The following is a 24,655-nucleotide window of genomic DNA, read 5'->3' as shown; positions in this document are numbered from 1 at the left end:
AGATTCTTCATTTGGATCATTTGGATAATAATGATTCAAATTGAACAGTTGTTGTTGTTGTTGGTCATATTATTATCATTATTTGGCGTCGTCGTCGACAACAATCAATTTAAGAAAACCACCGGCTGCTGCTGCCTGTGAATTCAATATTGAATTTAATGAATTCTGCAATGACGTCGCTGTTGTTTCCAAGGTATTTTTTCATTTGTTTCTTTGAATAAAAAATAATGATGTTGATAACGGAAGTGTACAGAGAATTCGGTTAAAAGAATTTAAGTCAATTTTAGGATTTGTTTCAATGGAAGTTTTTTTCAAGTTTTTAAAAATTGAAAATTCAAAAAAAAAAATGAAAGGCGCCATTTTTTTTGTTTTATTTTGATTTCCATCTGGTGACCAGAATTTGAACTAAAATAATGGATTTTTTTTTTTTGAAAATCTTTCTTTCAATATTGATCGTGATCAACTAAAGAATGCGAAAGAAACCAAGAAACTTGGTGCCATCTAACGACATAGAATACAACGATGATGATAATAATCCTATCGCATAAAAAAAATCGATCAATTTGAAAGAATTTTTCGAAAAAACGACAACCATGGTAACCAATCAAGTAGCAGTAGTGGTGGAAAATATTCTTTCAACAACCAGAACACACACATTCAATAAAATATATAGCGATTCTGTGCCGTAGAATTCTATGTTTAAAAAAAACATTTATCGATTTATTTATCGGGTTTTTTTTAACAACAACAACAACTATGATGGTAGTGGAACAGAATTTTCAGTCGACGATCCATATCGATCCATCATCAACACCACCAAAAGTGGATATAGGAATTCTATATAGAAAAACGAATCTTTTTTCTCTATAAGCATTATACAAATCGGAAGACGGAAAGTTTTTTTTTGTTTGAAAAAATTATGATTTTATTCATAGAAAAAAATAATGATAATTTTCAATTTTTTTTTTGTTTCATATTTATCCATTATACTTACCAAATTCAAAAAAAAAAATCTAAATAGGAAAAAAAAATCAAGAAGAAAAAGTTGCAGGAATATCTTACCCGAAATTGATTGATTGATTTGGATTGGTGGTTGAATGAATTTTTGAAAATCTGAAGAAAATGACAGATTTTTTTGCTTTTTTTGAAAATCTTCGAAAGATTTTTTTCGTTTTTTCTCTTCTTTAATTTGAAAAAAATGTTTGCTTGTTTTTTTTTCTTAAAATGAAATGCTTTATATAATTTGTAATTCTTTTGTTGAAATGCTTTGATTTGAAATAGTGATATATAGGGTGATTAAATAAAATGAAATTATAATTGATTATGATGATGATATAATATAGGGTGGTGGTGATGGCCATCTTTGTTTTCTTTTAATTTTGATGAAAATGAATGACATGAATTGAATGAGATGGGTAAAGTGAAAACATGAATTATATTGGTGCTTTGTAATATCTGGTTGAATGGTTTTCATTATAAGTGATTATTATTATTATTATTATGATTATAATAATGAAATGCTAAATAAAATTTTAAATTATTTGTTTTTTAGGATTTTACAATTTTTTTTTCTGATGAAGAATTCAGGCTGAACAAACAAACAAACACACACACAAAGATAGATATAGAGAATGAATGAATTAATTTGTGAATGAAATGAATACTGATACAGTAAGATTGTCGTTAAGTGAAAGAGAGAGATATTCTTAATTTGAAATTCGTGTTGAATAAATGACCAGCAGATCATGTTGATGATGATGAGGATAAGAAATTATTCTACAAGAAGAAATGAATCTTTTAGCAAAACCAAAAGAAACAAAAAACTAAATGCTGAGATGAAAAAAAATTGAGTGAAAATTTTGAAATGCAAAAAACAAATCTTGATGATTGATTTCTATCGTTGCTATCTTTTCTATAGAATTGTTGATGTTTTTTTTTATTATTGGTTCAATTTTATGATTAAATGACATTAAAAATGATTGCAAAATTTATGAAATTTATTCTGATTAACGACGGCCCGAATTACTACGAATAGGTCCACCACCACCACCACTGCTTTGATGATGATCCAATGTTGAATGATGTCGATATGATGATGATGATGATGGATGGCCATTACTATATGATCTTGTTGTTGATGATGAATGCATTGGTCCCATTGATGGATGATCATGACGATTATATCGATCAATACCATTTATTCGACGTTGTGTAAATGATGATGATGATGATTGCTGTGGATATGGTGCAGTTATTGATCTATGATGTAATGGTGGTCGAAATGTACGATCATTACCACTAAAACCTCCACCACGATGATCATTATTATTATAATGATTATTATTAAATCCACGATGTTCATTTGTACGACCACCAAAACGCATTTGACCAGATTCTTTTTGACCACCATAACCACCACCAAATCGTCTTGGTTTCCAATTTTTCATCGTACGACCTAATTCTCGATCAACAAGAATACGACGTCCATCCAATAATGAATTATGTCCTTCAGCATATGCACGATCAGCATCTTTTGCACGACGAAATTCAATAAATGCATAACGACGTGAATCACCGGTCAATACATCACGAATCAAAAACAATGATCGAATATCACCCCATCGTTCGAAATGCTAAATATCATTGAAAAACAAAAATTAACAGCAAATCCATGATTAATTTATCATCTCATCAAACACTTACCATTCGAATTGCATTCTCGTCTGTAGTACCATTCAAACGACCAAGGAATAAAGTTTTTTCTGGATCACTTCGATAATCTTTGTCTGGCCGTAAATCCGACTATAGTTTTTTTTTGATGAATCAATAGTAAATTATTAGATAAAAATTGCTTGAAAATTTTTCAAATAGAAAAAAATAGAAAAAAAACAAAATAAATTCTAACATTAATGGCACGGACAAGTGCACGATCATGTGGACGATCATGATCATCGAATTGTCTGCTTGATGAAAATGGTGGCGATGTTGATCGTTGTCGTTGTTTTGGAGGATAGCCAACCTTGATTGGATCATAACTTGATGATCGTGCACGTCTTGATGATGATGATGACATAGGTGGTATTTTTGATGATGATGATAATGATGGTGGAGGTGGTGAACGAGGTGATCTTGGTGATCTTGGCGATGGTGATCGATGCCGTTGATGATGATGATGATGATGTTGATGATGATGATGACCATGACCACCACCACCATTTCGATCAACATTTGGTGATGATAAATGATGATCACGTCGATGACCACCATTCGATGCTGAACGATTCCATTCAGGTGATGATGATGCTGATGATGAAGCACCACCACCACCACCACCAATAGATCTTTGTGGTAATGATGATAATGGTGGCTGATGTGGTGATAAATCATCACCATGATCGCTACAACTGTGGCGACGTTTACGTTCACCACGATAGCTCATTGTTGTTAGTGATAAATAAGTGAATTTAAAAAAAACAAAATTCTTAGAAAGATGACAGATAAGATTCACGCAAACAAAAACAAAACACAAAACAAAATGAATTTCACAAAATAAGAAACAAATTTATTTTCATCACCTATAGGAACAAAAAAAATAAAAACAACAAACAAATTACCGAAATGAATATTCTATTTGAATAAATTTTCATTCGGGTAAAATAGAAAAGAAAACAACCAAAGATAATAACCGAAATAATAAAAAAAAAATCGAACGAATCATGAAAACAATGGAATGATAGAATGTGTGCATGCCAGTGGAAAAAGAGCATCGAAACGAAATGAAAAAAAACCGCATAGAAGTAGTAGCATTGATAACAATTGTGTAACCACAATCGACCACAGCAAACGAAGAGAGAGAGAGAGTGTGATGAGAGGGGTGCTCTATTTTGACGAGTCGGAAAAAAAATGCAGAAAAAAAATTGATGATGATGATCCATTCAGGTTGAAATGGAATTTCTATAATAACGCATGATTATGATAGGTGGAAATGGAAGAATCTTTTTTTTTCTGATTAAAAATTTCCTTTTTCTTAAAAAATTTTTAAAATTTTAAAAATTTCAATTTTTTTTACACGATAAAAAATCCGGGAAAATAAATTATCAAATAGGGATGGTAACAACAACAACAACAACAAACGATAATGTTTTTTTATTGGCAATTGATAATCGAAAAGAAAAAAAATCTAATCAAAATTGATTACAATCAATTTATTCGCAGTTAGCGAAAAATTTTATCATTATCAATGGCAAACATCAAATTTATCAATGTTGAAATTTGAACCTTCAAACAAACAAGCGAACAAACGAACGAACAAGCAAACAAAACAGTGCCGTTACTGACATTCATTTTAGTGGATCACTCATCATTGTATTCGACCACATGAAGATTTTGATTTGATTTTGATGATGAATGTGGATACAGAGGGATGATGAGCCAACGAAACAGCAACAGCAAAAAAGAATTCTAATTACATAGCGAACTTTCATTTTTTTTTTATCATCACATTTTTTTATTTTCTGGCAACTGTTGAATAAAATAGAAGAAGAAGAAGAAAAATCTTTTCTGTGTTTTTCTAAATAAATTGGGTGGGAATAAAGCACAGAAGAAGAAAAAATATTCAAAGTAAAAAACGACATCATTCGATGATGGTTAATGACGACGACGACGACGAAGACAACGATTATTTCATTCGAATCTCATCATAGGTTGATCAACTAGCTCAAATTTCTATCATTTCTGGCAAAGAAAATTCTTTACAAATTACAAAACATTGTTTGTAAACTTTTTTCAAAACAAAAACAACAACAACAATCTCCGTGATAATGATGGAGATTCCACCATCGATTACAAATTTAATGAATGATGGAGATGATGATGATAATATCCTTCCAAAACAACAACAACATAGTGATGAAAAAATTGTTAAAAATTCACCAGCAACAAATGTTATTGAACCACAGTCATCATCAGTGAATGTACCAAATCAATTCGAACAACGACCACCACCACGTTTATATCTTTTATATGGAATAATTATATTACAAACAGTAATATTTATATCGGAAATAATTATCGATCAAATGGTACATTCAATGCTTATATTGGCTGATGCATATCATCATTTATTTAATTCATTCAATGCAATATTATTGGTCGTTTGTTATAAGGTATTTGTAATTTGTTTGTTTTGGATCATTATTTTTGGTTTACCTGTCAATCATTTCTTGTTGTTTTTGTTTTCACTTTTTTTCCCCTCTCTTTTTTCCGAACAGATTTCCAATCAAATAACCGTTAAAAATACATTCGGTTGGGTACGAACCGAATTACTTGGAATGTTAACAATGATTACATTTATTGTTGCGTTAATATTTTCATTACTAATTGAAGGTGCTTTACAATTATTACATTTACATGAAATTGCTGGTCCAACAAATCCAAAAATTTTAATTATTTTTGGTGTTTGGAGTTTGATTGTTAACATTTTATATGTATTAACAATCAATGGTATGTATGCTTGTTTTTTTGCTCTTAAATCGATGATAATGATAATAATTTTGGTTTTCTTGTTACAAATCAACAAGGCGTTATGACCGATAAGAAATATAAACAAACAACACAAAAAGAACGTTCATTTTCAACGGCCAAATGTCAACGTCGTCGTTTATCATTATCATCATTATCATCATCAACGAAAAAATCCGAAACAAAAACAAATAAAAATACAATTTTAATCAAAACAGCTAAATTAACTAAAACAACTATTTCAACAACAACAACAACAACACCAACATTTCCACGTAATAAAATTCAAGAACCGGATGAAAATATTGATTTAATCAATAATGATGATGATGATGATAATGATAATAATCATCGTACAGCAACAATGGATCCAACATCATTAATGGATGAAGCATATCGTATTGAATTTAGTGCATCACCATTACCACAATCTTCATCATCCGCATCCGCAGAATCACAATCTGATTGTTTTTGTCGATCATTCATACAGGGAATATTAAGTCCTTGTTTTGTTATATTTTGTAGTTTTCTTATTACATTAGCACAACATGGTAATTTACAAGGTTATTGGGAAATGACAACCGTTGAAATGATTGATCCACTTATTGGTATTATAACGGCAATTAGTTTATGTATAACATTTTATCCACAATTGAAAAATACTTTTTTAATTCTAATGCAAACAGTACCGGAAGGTGTAAATATTGTTCAATTAAAACGTGAATTACTTGATCGTTTTCAAATGATTGAAAATATTCATGAATTTCATATATGGCTGTTGAATGCATCGGATATTGTCGTAACATGTCATATTGTATTACCACCACAAAATACAGCCGAATATATTCGATTATTCGATGAAATTAAACAATTTCTTCAACAAAAATATGGTATACGTTATATAACAATACAGCCAGAATTTACAACAAATAATAATAATAATAATAATTATAATTATAATCATCATTATCATAATTATCAAATTGAACGTGATCAACGTAGATATTCAAGTAATCATTGTAATAATCAATGTTTAGTTAAATGTCCATGTGATAGTGATGGTAAATGTGATCAATGTTTAATTAAAAGTTGTTGTAATAATAATGATATAACAACAACAACAACAATCGATAGTATTGTTGTTGTTGACCATCACCATCATTCGAATATTCGTTCTGAAACATAAAACACATAACATTCGATTATATAATCAATCAAGAATTTTTATTATATTATTTTTTCGAAATTTATTCTTCTTTAAAATAAATTTTTTTTAAATAAATTAAAATATCAAAACAATGTGACACATTTAATAACAAGAAAAAAACAAAATAAATCATTTAAAAATTTCAAGAATTTTCATCCGCAGAATAATATTCTTCATTATCACTTGGTAATTCAGCATTGGTAGTTTTAGTTGATTCCAACTTTGGTGACAATATCAATGGTGATGATGATGATGATTTTAGTCGCTGAGAATCTAAACATTCAATAGTACCGATTGTGCTATTATTAAAATTATATACAATAGTTGGAGGTTGATTATTACCATTTGAATTTGTTATTTCTTTTTGATTCATTCGATGTGAATTCATTGGTTGTTGTCGATGATGATGATGATGATGATGATGATGATGATCAAATAAAATATGGATAATGTTAACAAAAAAATTAAAAATATAAGGAATCATTTGAAATAATAAAAATATTGAAAACATTAATATGCAAAAATTTCGTATAAAAATAAATGGATTCCATGAATCGATAGTAATCTGTTCAAATAATTGTTGTAATTGTGGTTGTAATTTTTGTATAAATTCTGTCATCATATAGGTAAAAATTGTCATAAAATATTGTACAATCAATGTTATTAGATCGGGATTATAATCCGAATAAATTAATCGTTCATGTTCAATTTGTTTTTCCAGATAATATTTCATCAATGAACCAGTAAAAATTAAATTAAAAATAATAAGACCAATACATTTTCTTATGGTTATTGTATTATAATACAATAATAATGAAATCTGTACAAGAAATGCAACAGTCGGTGTAAGATAATTGATTAGATAATGACGATTGATTACTAACAATGAACTAAATGATCGTAATTTTTCATATGATGATTTTTTCGGTTCAATAATCGTACGATGTAAAAGATTTTGAAAACGATATTCAATCTGTTTGATTCGATCACAGAATTTTGGTTGATTGGATTTTGATTTTTGATCATTGTTGTTGATTTTGGCGACTGAATCTGGATCATCAAGTTCAAGAAGAAATTCTTTATGAATCATTTCAAATTGTCGAATATAATCATTGAAATCATTTAATTCATATAATTTTAATGATAATCGTATGTCAAATTCTTTATGAGGATTTCTTTCCATTGACATTCGAAAAAGTTTATTAAATTGATGGGCAATTTTTCCATATAATTTCAACATTTGTTTGAAACATTTTAAATGTTTTTGATGGAAATTTTTTTGTTGACTATCATCACCATTATCACCACCATTATTATTATCATTATTATTATCAAAGTTGGTATCATTATCATCATAAGGATCATTATCATCATCATCTGAAACAGAAGTTTCATAAAATTTATCATTCCACCAATTTGAATGACTATCAGGATTATCTTCAAAAAATTTATCGGCCATCAATGATGATGAGGATTTTGTTGTGGTTTCATCGGCTTGAATAAAAATAAAAAGAAGAAAATTAATTTTCAAAAAAAAACAAAAACAAAACAAAAACATTTACCATGGGCCATAATGAGAATAAAGCTTAAAAAATAGACAAAAATAGTTGAAAATATGATAAAAGATATCCCGAGGATTGTCTCGTTCTTCATTTTTTTCCAAACAAAAACAAAAACAAAATTTTCAATCAAAACAAAAAAAAATCAAAATTGCATCATCAGCCAGAAAAATGAAAACATTCCAAAACACACCTTGTAAAAAATTCGAAGCGAAGTCGTTCATAAATGATAGGGCAAAAATGAATTTTTTTCATTTTTTTGACAGAAATGGTAACCAAAACGAATAAAAAAAACTTGTTGCACACACCATCATGATGATGATGATTTGGAATGATGATGATGAAAAAAAGTTCATTCATATTTACATCATTTATATTTCGGATCGATTGCAGCCGAAATCAAACAATATGATTGAATGGATGTTTGTTTGTATGGTGAATGGTGGTGAATGATATTGCAACAAATCCGGATTTTTTTTTCTTCTATCGTTTCGCATTTCATCGTTGATCATCAACAACAATTCAACAATAATAACAACAACAATGCAACAATTGAATACAATTGAATCAAACAAGTAGATATTGCATCAACAACTATAGTTTGCATGAACATTTTTGTTTTGTTTTGTTTTGTTGTCGTTTACGATTGTTTGAGTTGACCCGATAAAAAATATTTTTTTTTCTTCAGATTTTTCGCGTCTATTTACTTGTTTTGGTTGTTGATTATCATCATCATCATCTTTGTAATAATGATGATGATAATCAATCGAATTTGATGAATCATTATCATCATGTAGACAGAAACAAAACAAAAACAAACAAGCAAAAAAAAAGGTTTGTTTGTTTGTTTGAATTTGTAATTTTCAATTTCGATTCATTTTAAAAAAAAGAAACTTTTCCATTGCTTGTTTTCTTGGCTACCATTTTTCTTTTAGAATCTTCATTTTTTCCGTTTTCGAAAACGAGCAAACTTAATTTCGAACAAACCTAAAATCCACCATTATTTTAAACAATTCCATCAATCCGAAATAAAAACGATACTTAATCTTATCATTCGACGACGAAGAAGAAGAAGAAGACTTTGTGATTTATCAACAAATATTTACCATTCCTTTCTTTCATTCATTCAATCGTCGTCAACGTTATCGTCGTTCAAATACCAAGTATATTTCTTGGTTCTTAATTGAATTACATCCATATACCGCTGCTGCCATAAACACCACCACCACTACCGTTATATATCATTAATTTATCGATGATAAATCAAAAATCAATCACAAAAATCGAATGAAACTAGAAACTTTTTTGAAGAAGAAGAAAAAAAACGACGTATCAAATATATTTCTTGAAGAAGAAGAAAGAAGAACAAAAAGAAAACGTTCGAAAGTAAGGGGGAAAAAAGCAAAGAAATGATATGAGCCATGATTGATAACAAATCAATCAAATATCGATAATGATTTTTTTTTATTTGTCTTCGAATGTGTTGATGAAGAAGATGCTATATTTTTTTCTCTTTGAAGGTTGAATGAATGAATGAAACAAACAAACAAATCAACCAAACACCGATCAAAAAATTGAGCTTCGATTCAATTGTTGAAGTGGATTTTCATTGGTTTCTTTACATTCATCACACTTATGAATTGTTTTAAATTTAATATTAATTTCTTGTTTCGAGAAAGAGAGAGAAAAAAACAAACAAACAAACATTCGAATATTTTAACTGAATTATTATTAACCTGATTCAAATGTATAATGTTTCGTAAAAACATTTCAATGATGGTAAAAATTTCACCAGATATTTTATGTGATTCAACATCATCATCGTCATCGTCACCGCCAATATCATCACCACCAGCAACGATCAATAATTCTTCAAATGGAGAATCGGATCAAAATTACCATCATCATCAAGATCATGATCAACAACAACAAAATTTGATATTAGATGGTGATAGTCAAACTGAAACAAAACAATCATCATCAACAACAACAACTGCAACGACATGTTTGAAAAATAATCGTTTTACAATTATTAAACAAGATTCAATTGATGAATCAAATGTCGATAATAATATGGTCATCAATGATGATGATAATGATAATGATGATATTGATGATGATGAAGAAGATATCGATTGTATCGATTGTCAACAATTAACATTTATTTCGAATAAAACATTTCCATTAGATCGTCATTGTCATCATAATATTATTGTACCACCACCATCAATAACAACAACACCGACAATCAATACTATTCAATTATCATGTGATGATACGAATATTCCACCAATGCAACAACAATCACCACCATCATCAACAACAACAACAACATTAAATGATTGTAATCGTATGCCATCATCATTATTTATTATAAATAATGATAATGTTGATATTTCAAGTGATCATCAATCAAATATTATTTCAGAAAATTTATTAAATAAATCATCGATTACCTGTTTATCACCACCACCACCATCACCACAAACACCACCATTTCCATTATTATTGAATAATAATGTTAATAATCATAATCATAATGATCATCAAACAATGACCTTTGTTGATAATAATCCACGTGCATCATTTCATTCATTTCAATCAATGCCATTAGCTAGTTTTGGTCGTCATGATGATGATGTTGGTAATGTTTGTCGTGTTGTATCCGAAATAAATGTAAATCATCATCATCATATTGATGATCCATTATTTTCGGATCAAATTCCACCACCACCATATCATTTTGATTCATCACAATCAACAACAAATCTTGATAATCTAATAATCGATACGAATCAAATGATAAATTTTGATTATATTGATTCAACAACATCATCATTGGATTCACAATTATCGAATCAACATAATAAACATCTTCAGCAACAACAACAACAACTACAGCAAACATCATCAGCATCGACAACAATAACGGCAACAATGTTTTCATATGATAATCGTTCATCAACAAATTCTTCATCATTAAATCGTCAACAATCACATTCGACAACGGATTTAATTCTAATGCAACAACAACAACAACCACCACCACCACAATTTGAACAATTATTCGATCAACAAGGTTATCCAATACATAATGATGTTACATTGATAGATAATCATTTAATAATGCCTAAATCTATAATTATACCAACAATGCCATCACCATATGATCGTTTAATACATTTTCGACAACGTCATCAACATTTATTAGTACCATCACCAACATCATCATTGGTACGAAGACGTTCATTACCATCACAACCATCGGCCGAATTTATTCATAATCATAATCAAAAACATTCACATTATCAATCATCATTACATGCAGATGGTAATGTTGGTGGTCAATATCAATCAAATTCTTCGGGTTATGGTATAACACCAACATCATCATCATCACCATTACCACCAATATTATCAAAAGAAAGACGTATTGGTCATCGACGTGTTAATGAAGATGGACAAGTTACATATAAAAAAATTAAATCCACACAATTAATGTATTCAATACAATTGGGTATTGGTTATTCAGTTGGATCAATGGCATCAAAACCGGAACGTGATTTATTGATGCGTGATTTTATGCAAATCGAAACCGTTCATTTTCCAAAATCCGGTTCACAAATTACACCTGCACATCATTATACTGATTTTACATTCAGTACATATACACCATTTGCATTTCGTTATTTTCGTGATCTATTTCGTATACAACCAGATGATTTTATGTTATCCATAACAAATGAATCATTACAAGAATTATCAAATCCAGGTGCATCTGGTTCAATGTTTTTTCGTACACGTGATGATCAATTTATTATAAAAACTGTTGAAAAAACTGAAGCAAAATTTTTATTAAAATTATTACCCGGATATTATATGGTAAGTAATTGTCGATTCTTTGTTTTTGTATCATTAATATCATTTATTTTTTTCCGTAGAATCTAAGTCAAAATCCACATACATTATTACCGAAATTTTTTGGTCTTTATTGTTATGAATGTATTGGAAAAAATATACGAATACTTGTTATGAATAATCTTTTACCATCAAATATACCTATACATCAAAAATATGATCTTAAAGGATCAACATATAAACGAAAAGCTAATGGTGATGAATTGAAAAAACATCACCAACATATAAAGATTTAGATTTTTTAGAATATTATTATAATGATGAAAATAAAGCATTGATAACACATTTTTCTAAAATGGCTGATCTGCAAATCAATATCAGTACAGCCAGTAATAATGGTGGAAATATTGGCAGCGGTGGTGGAATCGGAACTACAAATGCGACTACTAATATTGTTGGTGGTTGTAATGGTGGTGGTAATATTAGTATTTGTGGTGGTAATGATGATTTAGCAAGATCATTTCCAACAAAAGGTGGCCTATTACTTGATGCACATGTTTATGATGAATTAATTGAAACATTACAACGTGATTGTCGTGTATTACAATCATTTGAAATAATGGATTATTCATTATTGATTGGTATACATAATTATGATCAAACAATAAAAGATCAACAAAATCAATCAATTAATAATAATAATAATCAATGTATGTTTGATTATGATAATGATGATGAATTACCGTAAGTATTTTAAATGTTGTTAATTGATCAATTAATTATTCATTCATTCATTTTTTATTTACTTCTAATTAGTGCTGGTGCAATTCGTGCTATGAATCGTAAAGGTGAACGTTTATTATTATTTATGGGTATCATTGATATATTACAAAGTTATCGTTTAGTAAAAAAAAGTTGAACATGCATGGAAATCAATTTTATATGATGGTGTATGTGTATAATTGATTGATTGATTGATTTTTGATTTCTGACGATCATTTTGTTTTTTTTTTATTCGTTTGTCTCAAAAAAAAAACAGAGAACAATTTCGGTTACAAAACCTGATTTTTATGCAAAAAGATTTTTAGATTTTATGTGTAAAAAAGTTTTTGGTCGTTTACCCATTGCATTGGATCAAACACAACATCATCCATCATCATCATCATCGTCGTCATCATCAGCAGCAGTCGCTGCCGCCGCCGCCGCAGCAAGTTAGTATTACAGATAATTTTTCATTTTTTCAAAAAAAAAATCATTGATTTTTTTTTGTTTTGTTTTTGATTAGAACCGAATTATTATAATTATAAACGACAAAATAGTGCAACAACAATGCGTTATCAACAACAACAACAACAACAACGAACATTATCGGGATTTCGTTCGGGTAATCAACGATTTGATTATGGTCGATAAAAAAAAATATCAATGAAAATGATGATGAAGAATAATTTCCCTTGTTCTCATGCATAATATCTATTGATCAACAACAGTATTATTACCACACAACCACTTTCATAATCATCATCATTCATTCATTCATTAATGTTTCCATAATCATTGAATTTTTCTTCATTTTATTTTATTTTTTTTTGTTCTTAAATTTAAATTTTTGATGAAAATAACAATTGTCTGTGATATAAACAAACAAACAAACAAACAATTTATTAACAAAAATCTTTCCACTATTTATCAGAGAATTTTCTGAATTCTGTAACGAATTTTATTTTCTCACTTTTATCTCTCTCTCTTGGATTTTTAATTTATCAGATTTTGGCGCCATACACCAGGATTCAGAATTTTTTTCTTTAATTAAATCTCTTCATTTGTCAATCAGTCAGTTCGTTTTTTTTCTGAATAAATTTTTTCTTTTACATTTGTTTGCTCAATAAAAATACCTGGTGCTTGTCATTGTGAAGATCTTCTTTCAGAAACATTAAATGATACGAAAACAGTATTAGATGCACGTGAACAAGAATTACAGATTATTCGTGGTTGGTTAGAAACATATTATGAAAAGAAAAAAATTGATTTTAAATTTTAAATCAAAAAAAAATGTTAGTTTGTTTTTCCTATTTGAAATTTATTAATTGTTCGTGGCATTTGACATTTTCTTTGCAAATAAAAACCAAAATAAAATCAATTTGGAAATGTTAAAGATTTTGTTTCAATTGATTTAGATTCAGATTTAACGAGATTACATGTTGGCATCATTTTGATTTTGTTTTGGTTTGTTTTATCGGATTCAATCAATATGAAAATTCCATTCGTTTATCAATCGTTAATTTTGATCAATTTAATAATCATTTTCGAAATAATCGATACATTGAAAACTTCAGATCTTATAAATATTCATCTTGATGAATTATCCAAATCTTTTCCATCATCAACTCCATCATTGAAAGGACAAGTTAAAAACTTGGATGAAAAATATTTTTCACAATATGTAAGCATTTTTTACAACCCAAAAAATCAAATTTTAATTATTATTATTTATTTTTTATTAAAAAAGATTGATCATTTTAGTAGAAGATATAAATTTCAACAACGTTATCTAATATCAACTGAATATTGGAAATCACCAAATGGTCCAATTTGGTTATGGACTGGTAATGAAGCTGATTCATATGATTCGGTTGAAAAAGTTGGTCTTATTTGGGATAATGCTGAACAATTTCAAGCAATGGTTTTATTTTTAGAACATCGTTATTATGGTAAATCAATGCCATTTGGAAATTATACAACCAGAAGATTATCAAATTATCGTTATTTAAATGTTGGACAAATATTAGCTGATTATGCTAGTTTTATTGATCACATTCGTATGACTATTGATGGTGCACAATTAAGTCCAGTTATTATAATTGGTGGTAGTTATGGTGGTATGCTTGCAGCATGGTTTCGTATAAAATATCCGCATCTTTCTGTCGGTGCATTAGCTTCATCGGCACCATTTCTACATTATCCAAATATTTATGATTGTGAAAATTATTATCGTATTGTTACGGAAAATTATTCAAATTATTCAAAAAGTTGTTCAAAATCAATAAAACAATCATGGCCAGCTATACGTCGTTTAGCCGAAACGAAAGTTGGACGAGAATTTCTTACTAAACAATTTAATTTATGTAAAATATTATCACCTGAACAATTAGAATCATTAATTCATTATATAGCATTTGTATGGGCAGTATTACCATTGAAGGATAATTCAAGATCATCATATCCAATCAAAAAAGTTTGTAAATATTTAACCGAACCAATTTCAAATGATGGAAAATTAATAAAATCGATTGCTAAAGCATTATCAGTTTATAATGAAGAAAATAAACAATGTAAACAATTAGATGAAAATAATAATAATAAACATTTCAAAATAGATCCATGGGATATTCAAACATGTACAGAAATTCCTTTACCATTATGTTCAGATGGTGTGGATGATATGTTTGAATTAAATGAATGGACAATAGAAAAATTTTCAAATTATTGTCAAAAAAAATATGGTATCAATCCAGATCCATATAAACTATTAAAAAAATATGGTGGTAAAAATATTCGTCATAAAGCAACAAATATTATATTCAGTAATGGTTTAAAAGATCCATGGAGTGCTGGTAGTGTACTTGAATCATTATCCGATACATTGATTGCAATCAAAATACCTGGTGCTTGTCATTGTGAAGATCTTCTTTCAGAAACATTAAATGATACGAAAACAGTATTAGATGCACGTGAACAAGAATTACAAATTATTCGTGGTTGGTTAGAAACATATTATGAAAAGAAAAACATTGATTTTGAATTTTAAACCATAAAAAAAATTTGTTTTTCCCAATTTTGTCTGTCAATCAATTCAGTTTTCTGAAAATTTCAATAAATTTTTTTCCATTTGTTCAATCTTTGCTCAATCAAACTTCTTTTTCCAAGATTTTTGTCAATTCCAAAACTGATTTTCACACTTTTTTTCCCTTTTTTTCACAAAAACAAACAAAAGAAAAAAGGATAAATCAATAATCATGACCGCAAATTATAATGATAAAAAAAACAAACAACGAAGAAGAAGAAGAATTTTGCAAAGTTTACTCAATTATCCATCATCATCATCATCAACATGGAAACAAAGGTCGTAAATGATAAATCGTTCGATTTGTTGATGTTTTTTATTATCATTTTTTTAATTAGAAAAATGCGTTCGATTTTATTTCAATGATAAGGATTTTTTCGATTTTCAATCGCTCTGATTAGATATGATGATGATGATGATTTAATTAAAATTGACAACAACAACAACAACAAACTTTTTGACATCAATTTGCTGCTTAGCTTAAGTTTAATCGTTAAATTAGATCGATTTTCGATTGTTGGTGTGTTGGCAATATTCATTTCATTTTCTGGTTTGGTTTACCTGGTTTGTTTGTTTGTTTGGATTGATCAAAATGAAAATTTCCTTAGTAATTTTAATCAATTTATCAATCTTTTTCCTCTTGATTGATGGATTGAAAATTCAAAATCATCATCACCACCAACATCATCTTTCATTGACACAACCATTGTCGTTGAAATATAGCAATTTTCAAGTAAAATATTTTCAACAAAAAGTGAGTCAAAAGAAGAATTTCTGCAAAAAAAGAAAATTAATTAATTTTTTTTCAAACAACCCAATAAAAAGGTAGATCATTTTAGTTATTCAAATAATGATACATTTGAACAACGTTATATAATCTCTACGGAACATTGGAAATCACCAAATGGTCCAATTTGGTTTTATGCCGGTAATGAAGGTGATATATTTACATTTGCTAATAATACTGGTTTTATGTGGGATAATGCAAAAAAATTCAGTGCAATGATTATATTTATGGAACATCGTTATTATGGTGAATCAATGCCATATGGTAAAAAATCAATGCAAAATTTATCAATGGCCGGTTATTTAACTGTTGAACAAGCATTAGCTGATTATGCTGATTTTATTGTTGATATTCATATGACTATTAATGGTGCACGATCAAGTCCAGTTGTTATAATGGGTGGTAGTTATGGTGGTATGCTTGCAGCATGGTTTCGTATAAAATATCCACATCTTTGTGTTGGTGCATTAGCTGCATCGGCACCAATTCTACAATTTCCCGATATCTATGATTGTGAAGGTTATAATCGTATTGCAACAAAAGATTTTACAAATTATTCACCAAAATGTTCAGAATCAATCAGAAGATCATGGTCAGCAATACGTCGTTTAGCTAAAACATATGATGGACGAAAATTTCTTTCCGAACAATTTCAATTATGTGAAGAATTTCCTGAACAGCTAGTACAAACATTGATTGATTGGATAGCTAATATTTGGGGAACATTACCAATGATTGATTATCCAAATCCAGCTGATTTTCTTTCCAAATTACCTGCATATCCAATCAAAGTTGTTTGTCAATATTTAACCGAACCAGATTCAAATGATAAACAATTAATACAATCAATTGCAAAAGCTATATCCGTATATACAAATTATACAGGTGATACTGAATGTAATAAAATTAATGAATCAAATGATCGTTTAGGTACAAATGCATGGGATTTTCAAGCATGTACCGAAATGGTTTTACCCGAATGTTCAAACGGTGTTGATGATATGTTTGAACCAGAAAAATGGACATTTGATGAATTTTCTGCCGGTTGTCGACAAAAATATGGTATCAATTCAGATCGATATAAAGCATTAATAATGTTTGGTGGTAAACATATTAGTCATACAGCAACAAATATTATATTCAGTAATGGTTTAAGAGATCCATGGAGTGCTGGTGGTGTACTTGAAACACTTTCGGATACATTGATTGCCATAAAAATACCAGGTGCTTGTCATCATGAAGATCTTCGTTCACAAGGACCAAATGATCCGAAAATTTTATTAGAAGCACGTGAACAAGAGTTACAGATTATTGGTGATTGGTTACAATCATATTATAAACAAAATCAAATTGAATTTAAATTTTAAACAAAAACATTTTTTTTATTTATTTCAATCTAAAAAATGAATGAAAAAAGAATGAAATAAAATCGAAATTTCAATGACTAAAATTATATTAAATTGACTCATTTTTTGGTTTTTTTGAAAGATTGAAATGCTGGTCTTAGCCATCTTTAAACACCATCCGTTGGTTTTAGTTTATTCAATTTAACCGTACTTGTTTCACGAATTGGATCCGGTCTTCGATCAATTTTTAATGATTGTCGAATTTGTCTTGCTGCAATTTTTGAAAATTGCAAATAAGTAATACCAACATTACGCCAATAAGTCATTTTTTTATCGAAATATCTTTGGTTTTTTTCTAGAAATCAATCAATCAAACAGAAAAACGAAATTCCAAAGTTAAAGAATTCTGATGTGTTGAGCATGAAAGAATGTTCGGTAAAGGACAAATTATTCGATGCCAAGTTTATACATGCCAGTGTTCTGCCCGATAAAACAAAATAAAAAAAACAAAGCGAAAAAAAACTTGAAACGTAATAAAACAGACAATTTTTTTATTCGTTCGAAAAGTTTGCAAAAAAAAAAACAATGGTGAAATTGAAATTATTTTATTCCATGAGGATGGTTTAATTTTTTTATTGATGCATCAAGCCTTTTTTTCTTTTTTTTTTGCCATTTTCACTATTAGTGAGTTAATTTTATAAAAATCATTGTCGTCATGAGGTATCGTCATCACAATTCCATCTCACTTATGTTATCAGAAATTCTGCTATTAGCAAATCCGCAATCTGTATTTTCATGATTAATTTTCCTTTTTGTTGCTTCCTGATTCTTTTCTCTCCATTATTTTACTCGTCCTTTCCTCGTACGATCTTCACTGTGAATGAACACATTCCGTCTTTTCTTTTCAGGACCACTTCCTGGAATAGAAAATAGTACAATTAAGTGGAAAAAAGGCTTTCTGTAATTGTAAAAAAAATACAAAGTGAGTAGAAAAAAAAACAGAAAATATTTCAAATATATTACCCTGAAGTCGTTTACCATTGCCATCGCACAAAAACACCTCGTAATTCCTCCGTGTCGCCATTTATTTTTGCCATACCATCCTGCTAATGTTTTCAGGTACATTTGACATTAGAAAAAAGTACTTGCGTAACTTCACGATTATATCTATCGCGAAGCTTCGAATGGAGTCACAAACATTTATTGTGCTCCATATATTAGGTTCCAAAACCGTTTAGCGTTCAATTACCTCGAACTTTTTGGTGGTAACTTTGGAAAAAGGAATTCTTCAGTTTTAAACTTTTCAATTTCCAAGAAGCTCACTTGGTTTTCACCATGATGATGAATGGGATGAAGATTATGGCAAATAGTGCCCAACAACGATTTAGTTCAACACTTCCCCTTTGGTTCAATAGTTTTTACAAAAGCGTCAAACTGCTTCTGGAACACGTTGAATAATACACGTCAACGATTTGATCAATCAATGAAGTTTACGTTGATTGAATTCGAAAACAAAAAAAACAGGCCTGACTTTATATTCAGTTTGTACACACAAAAAAAGTACACTGAGAAAAATGACCCCCTTTTTTCCCCCATTTTCCGAAGTAGCGGCACATGCAAAAAATTTTCGGATGCCTCTACCACTGCTGATGATGATGTTGTATGCATTCGATTGTGCGATTTACACTTTAAAAGTTTAGACAATTGTTTTGATGTACTCGGGAAATATAAACAATTCCCATTCATTTTCAAAACACCGGATTTAATTAATGTTGAACGATTTTTCAATAATTATCAGAAAGAATGAATGATTTAATATTTAATCTCAAATTATTATTTTTGATGATCAACCTGATTTGCATTGCAATCAAATCTTTGGATTATTAACAAAATCGGAGGACCTGAAAGATTATCTTGATCGGATTCATGAAATCAAATTGAGTGAAAAACTCAATTGAATTTTTCATAATCAATTTTCTTAAAACTGGAATTGGAGTTTGTTCATCTCATTTAATTTTTTTCAAACAATCTGATGGAATTCGTTTGTTCAATTTTGATATTGGAAAATCAATTCAAAATGACTTTTGGTTGATTTTCAATTGGGCCACTGATTGATCAGCTTGATAATTTTATAAATCATATTTGAACTTCAATCAGATATAAAAACTTGATTTGATGAAGTTTTCGCGAAAAACAATTGAGAAAAACTATTCTGGAGACCTTTAAAAGGGAAATGCTTAAGAATAAATCATTTTATAAGCTTTGTCAATATTCAGAAATGAAGCTTTGATTAACTTTGATTAGCTGACCAAAACGATTTACAGAGGCGAAGAAGAAGATCAAATTATCTTTGGAAAAGAATTACTAAACAAGGTAAGAGGAATAACATTGAATGCTTGTGATTTTCATTTTGCTAATCAAATATGTTTTATTATCATCTAAATAACATCATGTTCATAAAACAATGGGTTCATCATCATCATCAATGCTGCCACATTTACCATCATCATTGACAACCCACATTCATCAACGACAACATAGCCATCATTGTGGTGGTCATCATTCATTGTCGTCATCGTCGGATGTCACACAATCTGGCCATAAATCACAATCATCGATTGGTCAACAACAGCAATTGCCATTATCATTATATGATAATCATTCACCAATCTTCAAACCGATTCATATTGATCATCATCTTAAAATTGACATGAATTTCACTTCTTGATACAATTGAAGCTAATCATTTCACAAATCAAGAATTTTTAGATATTAAACCTTGAATGAATGGCTAAAGAGGAATGAAAATCATCAACTTTGACGGATTAAGCCGATAATTTAACGATTTTATCACGTAATTTGAAAATGGATTTTTCTAATGTCCTTTGTGGTCTTAATGTTGTTGTTATCGTTTTTGTTTGATATTTTTATTATTTTGTTTATTATCATGAGTATTTTGTTCTCAAAATTTTAAAGATAAAAAATTTGTTTTATCAAGATTATTTCATTAATTTATTACAATCGATAAAAAAATGAATCAATTTAAAAAATGTATCCATTTGGATCGCAACATTTAAAAAATATAACAGACTATATGAAGGGCTAAAAAAAATTGGCGGATTCGAAAAAAATTCGAATTCGAACGACCGTTGTTGATTTGAGTTCGAATAAGTGAATGTAAACGGTGCTCATTGACTTTCGATTTTCGAGTGAAAATATTGAAATAAGTTATCTCAAAATCAAAAATAAAGAAATAAATCAAGAATTTTGACGTTTCAATAAAAGAATTAATATATTTCTGGATGTTCAACCAAACTTTTATAATAAAATGGTAATTCATGGCGACATTTATCTTCATTTATTTTCGTTTGTGGCAATTGAAAGATTCAAAAATTTTGATCACATTTATGATTTCAAGTTAAGTAACAACAAAATTTATGTGAATTTCAGTTAAATTTTTCTTTTCTAAAAATTTTATCTGATTAATTTCTTCAAACAAATTGTTCGGATTGATTGTTCACTAATGATATTGGCGAAATCTTTTTCAACTCAATTCAAAATACTGGCCAAATAATAGATGATAATTTGGAAATATTTTGTCGATTTTGGGAGAGTTCATCAAAACAAAGATTATTTTGAAAAATTAATGTCAAATATTTGCATCACCATATGAATATTGATGATCGATGACAAAGTTGAACTGACCAAACCATTTGTAATTAAGTATCCTTTTATTTTGGGGATTATTGAAAATTCAGACTTTATTTTTAAAATAGATTTACGAACTGAACTAAATTCGGAGTATGATTCGTTTCCTTTTCATATTTCAAACTATTTCCATAAGTTGGCACTCGTCTATGATCTTGGATATGATCACCTTCAATTGAAACTAATAGATATTCAATCATTGGACAAGAATTTCTGAATTGGATAAGTCCGCTTTTAATTGAAAGAAATTTGTAAAAAATAATCGTTCTCACAATTTTGCTAGGTTGTGACTTGATTGGCAAACATTTGGATTTTCAGATTTGATGGCAAATGGCATGAAGAGAATTAAGAAAACTTGACTTCAAGTTATCGATTGAAAAAATTTAACAAGTTATCATAATGGCCCAATCAATCAATCTTCATAAATGCAATTTTTTGATATCCTCATTGCTTTCAGTGCATATGTATGTATGATATTTCTTTGAAAGTTTCAATCTGACATTTTATAATTGAGTTCCAGAAACTTGATGTTAATTTCATACCATTCTTAACTCATTTGGTTTGAAATCAATAATGTTTGCGATCCGATCAAGGATTTTCATTTCATCGAAATTCTTTCCCAACGAATTATGATTCCTTATAATCAAGTCTAATTGATGAAAACAATAGGTCAGTTATGTAAATTCTTGAATTTTTTTTATAATTGATTCTCTTTTTTAGATTCACATCAAGAACTTTGAAGATATGAAACTTTCATTAAGAAATTTAAAAGCATGTTTTGAACTTGATCATTTTTTGATCGTTTTGATTCAAAGATTTAACTTTCCAAGATGCGATAAACTATTTATGAAGAGTCGAATCGAATTTTGTTTGACTTTCAAATTGACTTATTCATTGACTGTTTTCTTGACTTGAGAATTTCGACTAGGCCATTTTTGACATGTTTGATTCTTGACTTTCGCTTTGACTTGGCCACTTTTGACTTATGAACTCGATGATGCATTTGATTGCTTTTAATTTTTGCTTTTCGACTCATCTAAATATTTATCTTTCTCTTGAAATGTTTGATCAATGAATCAAAATTATCGACTGATGATCAAGTTCAATCATTGACTCGTCAATCGTCACAAACGAAAAAGACGATGAATACTATCACTCTATTCAAATTAAATAAAAGAATCATTGTCAACAAATGTTTCATTCAACGATGATTAATATTCATATCAATCTTCAATAAAAGGTAAATTACTTCTTAATATTTTCAACAACATTGATTCTAATTCTTGTTTGCATTTTCATATCTCGACTTGATGATAACTGAACATTGACGATCATCCATGGATCATTCCCAATTGAACGGTAAATGAATTCTTAATATTCTTGATAACATTGATTCTAATTCTTGTTTGCATTTTCATATCCCGACCTGATGATAACTCAACATTGACGATCATCGATGGATCATTTCCAATCAATGACAATTGAATAAACGGTAAATTACTTCTTAATATTTTCAACAACATTGATTCTAATTCTTTTTGCATTTTCATATCTCGACTAGATGATAACTCAACATTGACGATCATCCATGGATAATTTTCAATTAAACGATAAAGGAATCCTAAATATTCTTGATAACATTGATTCTAATTCTTGTTTGCATTTTCATATCCCGACCTGATGATAACTCAACATTGACGATCATCGATGGATCATTTCCAATCAATGACAATTGAATAAACGGTAAATTACTTCTTAATATTTTCAACAACAATGATTCTAATTCTTTTTTTTGTATTTTCATATCTTGATCTCATGATAATTATTATCCGCATTGAAGATCATCGATGGATCATCCCGAACAAATGACAATCAATCAAGTTTCAATCAACAAAATTCGTATTTATTCTCTTTGTCGACAATATTATCGTCCATTCATCAAAATTGTCAAATCATCCAATTATCATGGAAGTGAACATTGGTAATCGAGTGAAGATGATCAAAATGGATGTAAATTGGTCAATTGGCATCAATGGCTGCAAATTCTCCGGCTCTTTTCCATCACATGGCGCATAATTGGATCGTTTTATCAATTTGGAACTTGTGATTTTAATTTTTAATTTATATTTTTAATTTATTTTATTCAAATTATAAAATTTAAATAAAATTTAAGTGAAATTCCAAAACAATCGAGGTACTGGATCAATTCAAAAAATATCGAAACAATCGATGAATCGCCCGTCGTCACAATCACGTGATTGAAAAACAGATGATTTAACCAGTTCGGTACCTAATTTCTATGCTTCCAAAAACGCTACTTCGACTGTACAAATTATGTCCGTGATTCATCATAACTATTTTCTATGCTTCTTCTCCACCCTTCATTTTTCTGAGTGTAAGGAGAATACTCTCCAAAATTGAAGGTTTTTTCCTTCAATTTTGCGCAGTGTTTACCAACTTTGAAGAGTGTTAGCCAAATTTGGAGAGCATTGTGGAGAGCACTGTTCAACGTTGGTAGCATTGCTCAAAATTGGAGAGTGCTCTCCAATCAATACTCTCCAATTTTGAATAACATTCTTCAACGTTGGTTAACACTATTCAAAATTGAAAAGTGAAAACAATCGAATGATGGAATTCGGTAATTCTGCTAAAAAAATGTATCCGACAGTGATTCCGATGAGATTTTATCACGAAAATTAATTAGAATTGATGCTAATGATAAAAATGTAAATTTTTTTGGTTATAATCGATAATTGGAATGGAATCTTTGATATGTAACAAGTTGTCAAACATATCTCCTAATTCACTCTTGGTTCTTTTTGGAAT

General features: G+C 29.0%; 6 protein-coding genes and 3 long non-coding RNA genes across 15 annotated transcripts; 6 read left to right on the top strand and 3 right to left on the bottom strand.

Annotated features, from left to right (window-relative positions):
- Positions 1-1,360: 1,360 nt before the first annotated feature.
- LOC113795186 (uncharacterized) lies at positions 1,361-3,749 on the bottom strand. Its single transcript, XM_027345380.2, has 3 exons — positions 2,906-3,749; positions 2,704-2,802; positions 1,361-2,633 (listed from the first exon to the last, which is right to left on the bottom strand). The coding sequence occupies exons 1-3, from the start codon at positions 3,437-3,439 to the stop codon at positions 2,007-2,009; spliced, it is 1,260 nt and encodes a 419-aa protein (XP_027201181.2). The 5' UTR covers positions 3,440-3,749; the 3' UTR covers positions 1,361-2,006.
- Positions 3,750-4,567: 818 nt separating this feature from the next.
- LOC113795132 (proton-coupled zinc antiporter SLC30A1-like) lies at positions 4,568-6,853 on the top strand. The gene is made up of 3 exons (XM_027345323.2): positions 4,568-5,165; positions 5,271-5,502; positions 5,580-6,853. The coding sequence occupies exons 1-3, from the start codon at positions 4,821-4,823 to the stop codon at positions 6,704-6,706; spliced, it is 1,704 nt and encodes a 567-aa protein (XP_027201124.2). The 5' UTR covers positions 4,568-4,820; the 3' UTR covers positions 6,707-6,853.
- LOC113795143 (uncharacterized) lies at positions 6,782-9,098 on the bottom strand. 2 transcript variants are annotated; one of them, XM_075821690.1, is made up of 3 exons: positions 8,480-9,098; positions 8,290-8,374; positions 6,782-8,221 (listed from the first exon to the last, which is right to left on the bottom strand). In XM_075821690.1, exons 2-3 carry the CDS (start codon positions 8,297-8,299, stop codon positions 6,870-6,872), a joined length of 1,362 nt encoding a protein of 453 aa, XP_075677805.1. In that variant the 5' UTR covers positions 8,300-8,374; positions 8,480-9,098; the 3' UTR covers positions 6,782-6,869. The 2 variants fall into 2 exon arrangements, with proteins under 2 accessions (XP_075677805.1, XP_027201135.2); XM_027345334.2 differs by lacking the exon at positions 8,480-9,098 and having other exon boundaries at positions 8,290-8,471.
- An 84-nt stretch (positions 9,099-9,182) lies between these two features.
- Positions 9,183-13,974, top strand: LOC113795164 (uncharacterized). Its single transcript, XM_027345358.2, is given in 7 exon segments — positions 9,183-12,168; positions 12,228-12,414; positions 12,417-12,888; positions 12,961-13,051; positions 13,053-13,094; positions 13,184-13,355; positions 13,430-13,974. Coding segments are annotated over 7 exon segments (3,222 nt in total). The 5' UTR covers positions 9,183-10,038; the 3' UTR covers positions 13,558-13,974.
- A 385-nt stretch (positions 13,975-14,359) lies between these two features.
- On the top strand, positions 14,360-16,041 carry LOC113795279 (lysosomal Pro-X carboxypeptidase-like). The gene is made up of 2 exons (XM_027345476.2): positions 14,360-14,587; positions 14,654-16,041. The coding sequence occupies exons 1-2, from the start codon at positions 14,396-14,398 to the stop codon at positions 15,950-15,952; spliced, it is 1,491 nt and encodes a 496-aa protein (XP_027201277.2). The 5' UTR covers positions 14,360-14,395; the 3' UTR covers positions 15,953-16,041.
- Positions 16,042-16,444: 403 nt separating this feature from the next.
- LOC113795081 (lysosomal Pro-X carboxypeptidase-like) lies at positions 16,445-18,225 on the top strand. Its single transcript, XM_027345269.2, has 2 exons — positions 16,445-16,742; positions 16,814-18,225. Exons 1-2 carry the CDS (start codon positions 16,581-16,583, stop codon positions 18,140-18,142), a joined length of 1,491 nt encoding a protein of 496 aa, XP_027201070.2. The 5' UTR covers positions 16,445-16,580; the 3' UTR covers positions 18,143-18,225.
- Positions 18,131-19,648, bottom strand: LOC142645461 (uncharacterized). Its single transcript, XR_012846601.1, has 2 exons — positions 19,145-19,648; positions 18,131-19,079 (listed from the first exon to the last, which is right to left on the bottom strand). It is a non-coding gene; the product is annotated as an uncharacterized LOC142645461 (long non-coding RNA).
- Positions 19,649-20,337: 689 nt separating this feature from the next.
- LOC142645460 (uncharacterized) lies at positions 20,338-21,123 on the top strand. The gene is made up of 2 exons (XR_012846600.1): positions 20,338-20,494; positions 20,663-21,123. It is a non-coding gene; the product is annotated as an uncharacterized LOC142645460 (long non-coding RNA).
- Positions 21,124-21,644: 521 nt separating this feature from the next.
- On the top strand, positions 21,645-24,018 carry LOC142645459 (uncharacterized). Of its 6 annotated transcripts, XR_012846598.1 has the most exons (7): positions 21,645-21,836; positions 21,898-22,055; positions 22,113-22,293; positions 22,350-22,498; positions 22,550-23,069; positions 23,446-23,572; positions 23,670-24,018. It is a non-coding gene; the product is annotated as an uncharacterized LOC142645459 (long non-coding RNA). The 6 variants fall into 6 exon arrangements; XR_012846595.1 differs by having other exon boundaries at positions 21,898-22,293; XR_012846596.1 differs by having other exon boundaries at positions 21,898-22,293; positions 22,550-23,188.
- The last annotated feature ends 637 nt before the right edge of the window (positions 24,019-24,655 follow it).

This window comes from Dermatophagoides pteronyssinus, unplaced genomic scaffold, assembly GCF_027571235.1.
Source record: "Dermatophagoides pteronyssinus isolate colony J.1.1.1.1 unplaced genomic scaffold, Derpt_VIB-CSIC_2022.12 sq0012, whole genome shotgun sequence".
In the NCBI taxonomy this organism is placed as follows: domain Eukaryota; kingdom Metazoa; phylum Arthropoda; class Arachnida; order Sarcoptiformes; family Pyroglyphidae; genus Dermatophagoides; species Dermatophagoides pteronyssinus.
This window is presented reverse-complemented; position numbering and strand designations above follow the sequence as displayed.

Coding starts and splice junctions, on each gene's coding strand:
- LOC113795186 (XM_027345380.2), bottom strand. CDS start 3,439: ATGAGCTATCGTGGTGAACGTAAACGTCGCCACAGTTGTAGCGATCAT. Junction 2,803..2,905: donor CACTTGTCCGTGCCATTAAT/GTTAGAATTTAT, acceptor AAAAAACTATAG/TCGGATTTACGGCCAGACAA. Junction 2,634..2,703: donor ACGAGAATGCAATTCGAATG/GTAAGTGTTTGA, acceptor AATGATATTTAG/CATTTCGAACGATGGGGTGA.
- LOC113795132 (XM_027345323.2), top strand. CDS start 4,821: ATGATGGAGATTCCACCATCGATTACAAATTTAATGAATGATGGAGAT. Junction 5,166..5,270: donor TATTGGTCGTTTGTTATAAG/GTATTTGTAATT, acceptor TTTTCCGAACAG/ATTTCCAATCAAATAACCGT. Junction 5,503..5,579: donor ATATGTATTAACAATCAATG/GTATGTATGCTT, acceptor CAAATCAACAAG/GCGTTATGACCGATAAGAAA.
- LOC113795143 (XM_027345334.2), bottom strand. CDS start 8,380: ATGAAGAACGAGACAATCCTCGGGATATCTTTTATCATATTTTCAACT. Junction 8,222..8,289: donor TATTCTCATTATGGCCCATG/GTAAATGTTTTT, acceptor TTTTTATTCAAG/CCGATGAAACCACAACAAAA.
- LOC113795279 (XM_027345476.2), top strand. CDS start 14,396: ATGAAAATTCCATTCGTTTATCAATCGTTAATTTTGATCAATTTAATA. Junction 14,588..14,653: donor AAAAATATTTTTCACAATAT/GTAAGCATTTTT, acceptor TTATTAAAAAAG/ATTGATCATTTTAGTAGAAG.
- LOC113795081 (XM_027345269.2), top strand. CDS start 16,581: ATGAAAATTTCCTTAGTAATTTTAATCAATTTATCAATCTTTTTCCTC. Junction 16,743..16,813: donor TAAAATATTTTCAACAAAAA/GTGAGTCAAAAG, acceptor CCCAATAAAAAG/GTAGATCATTTTAGTTATTC.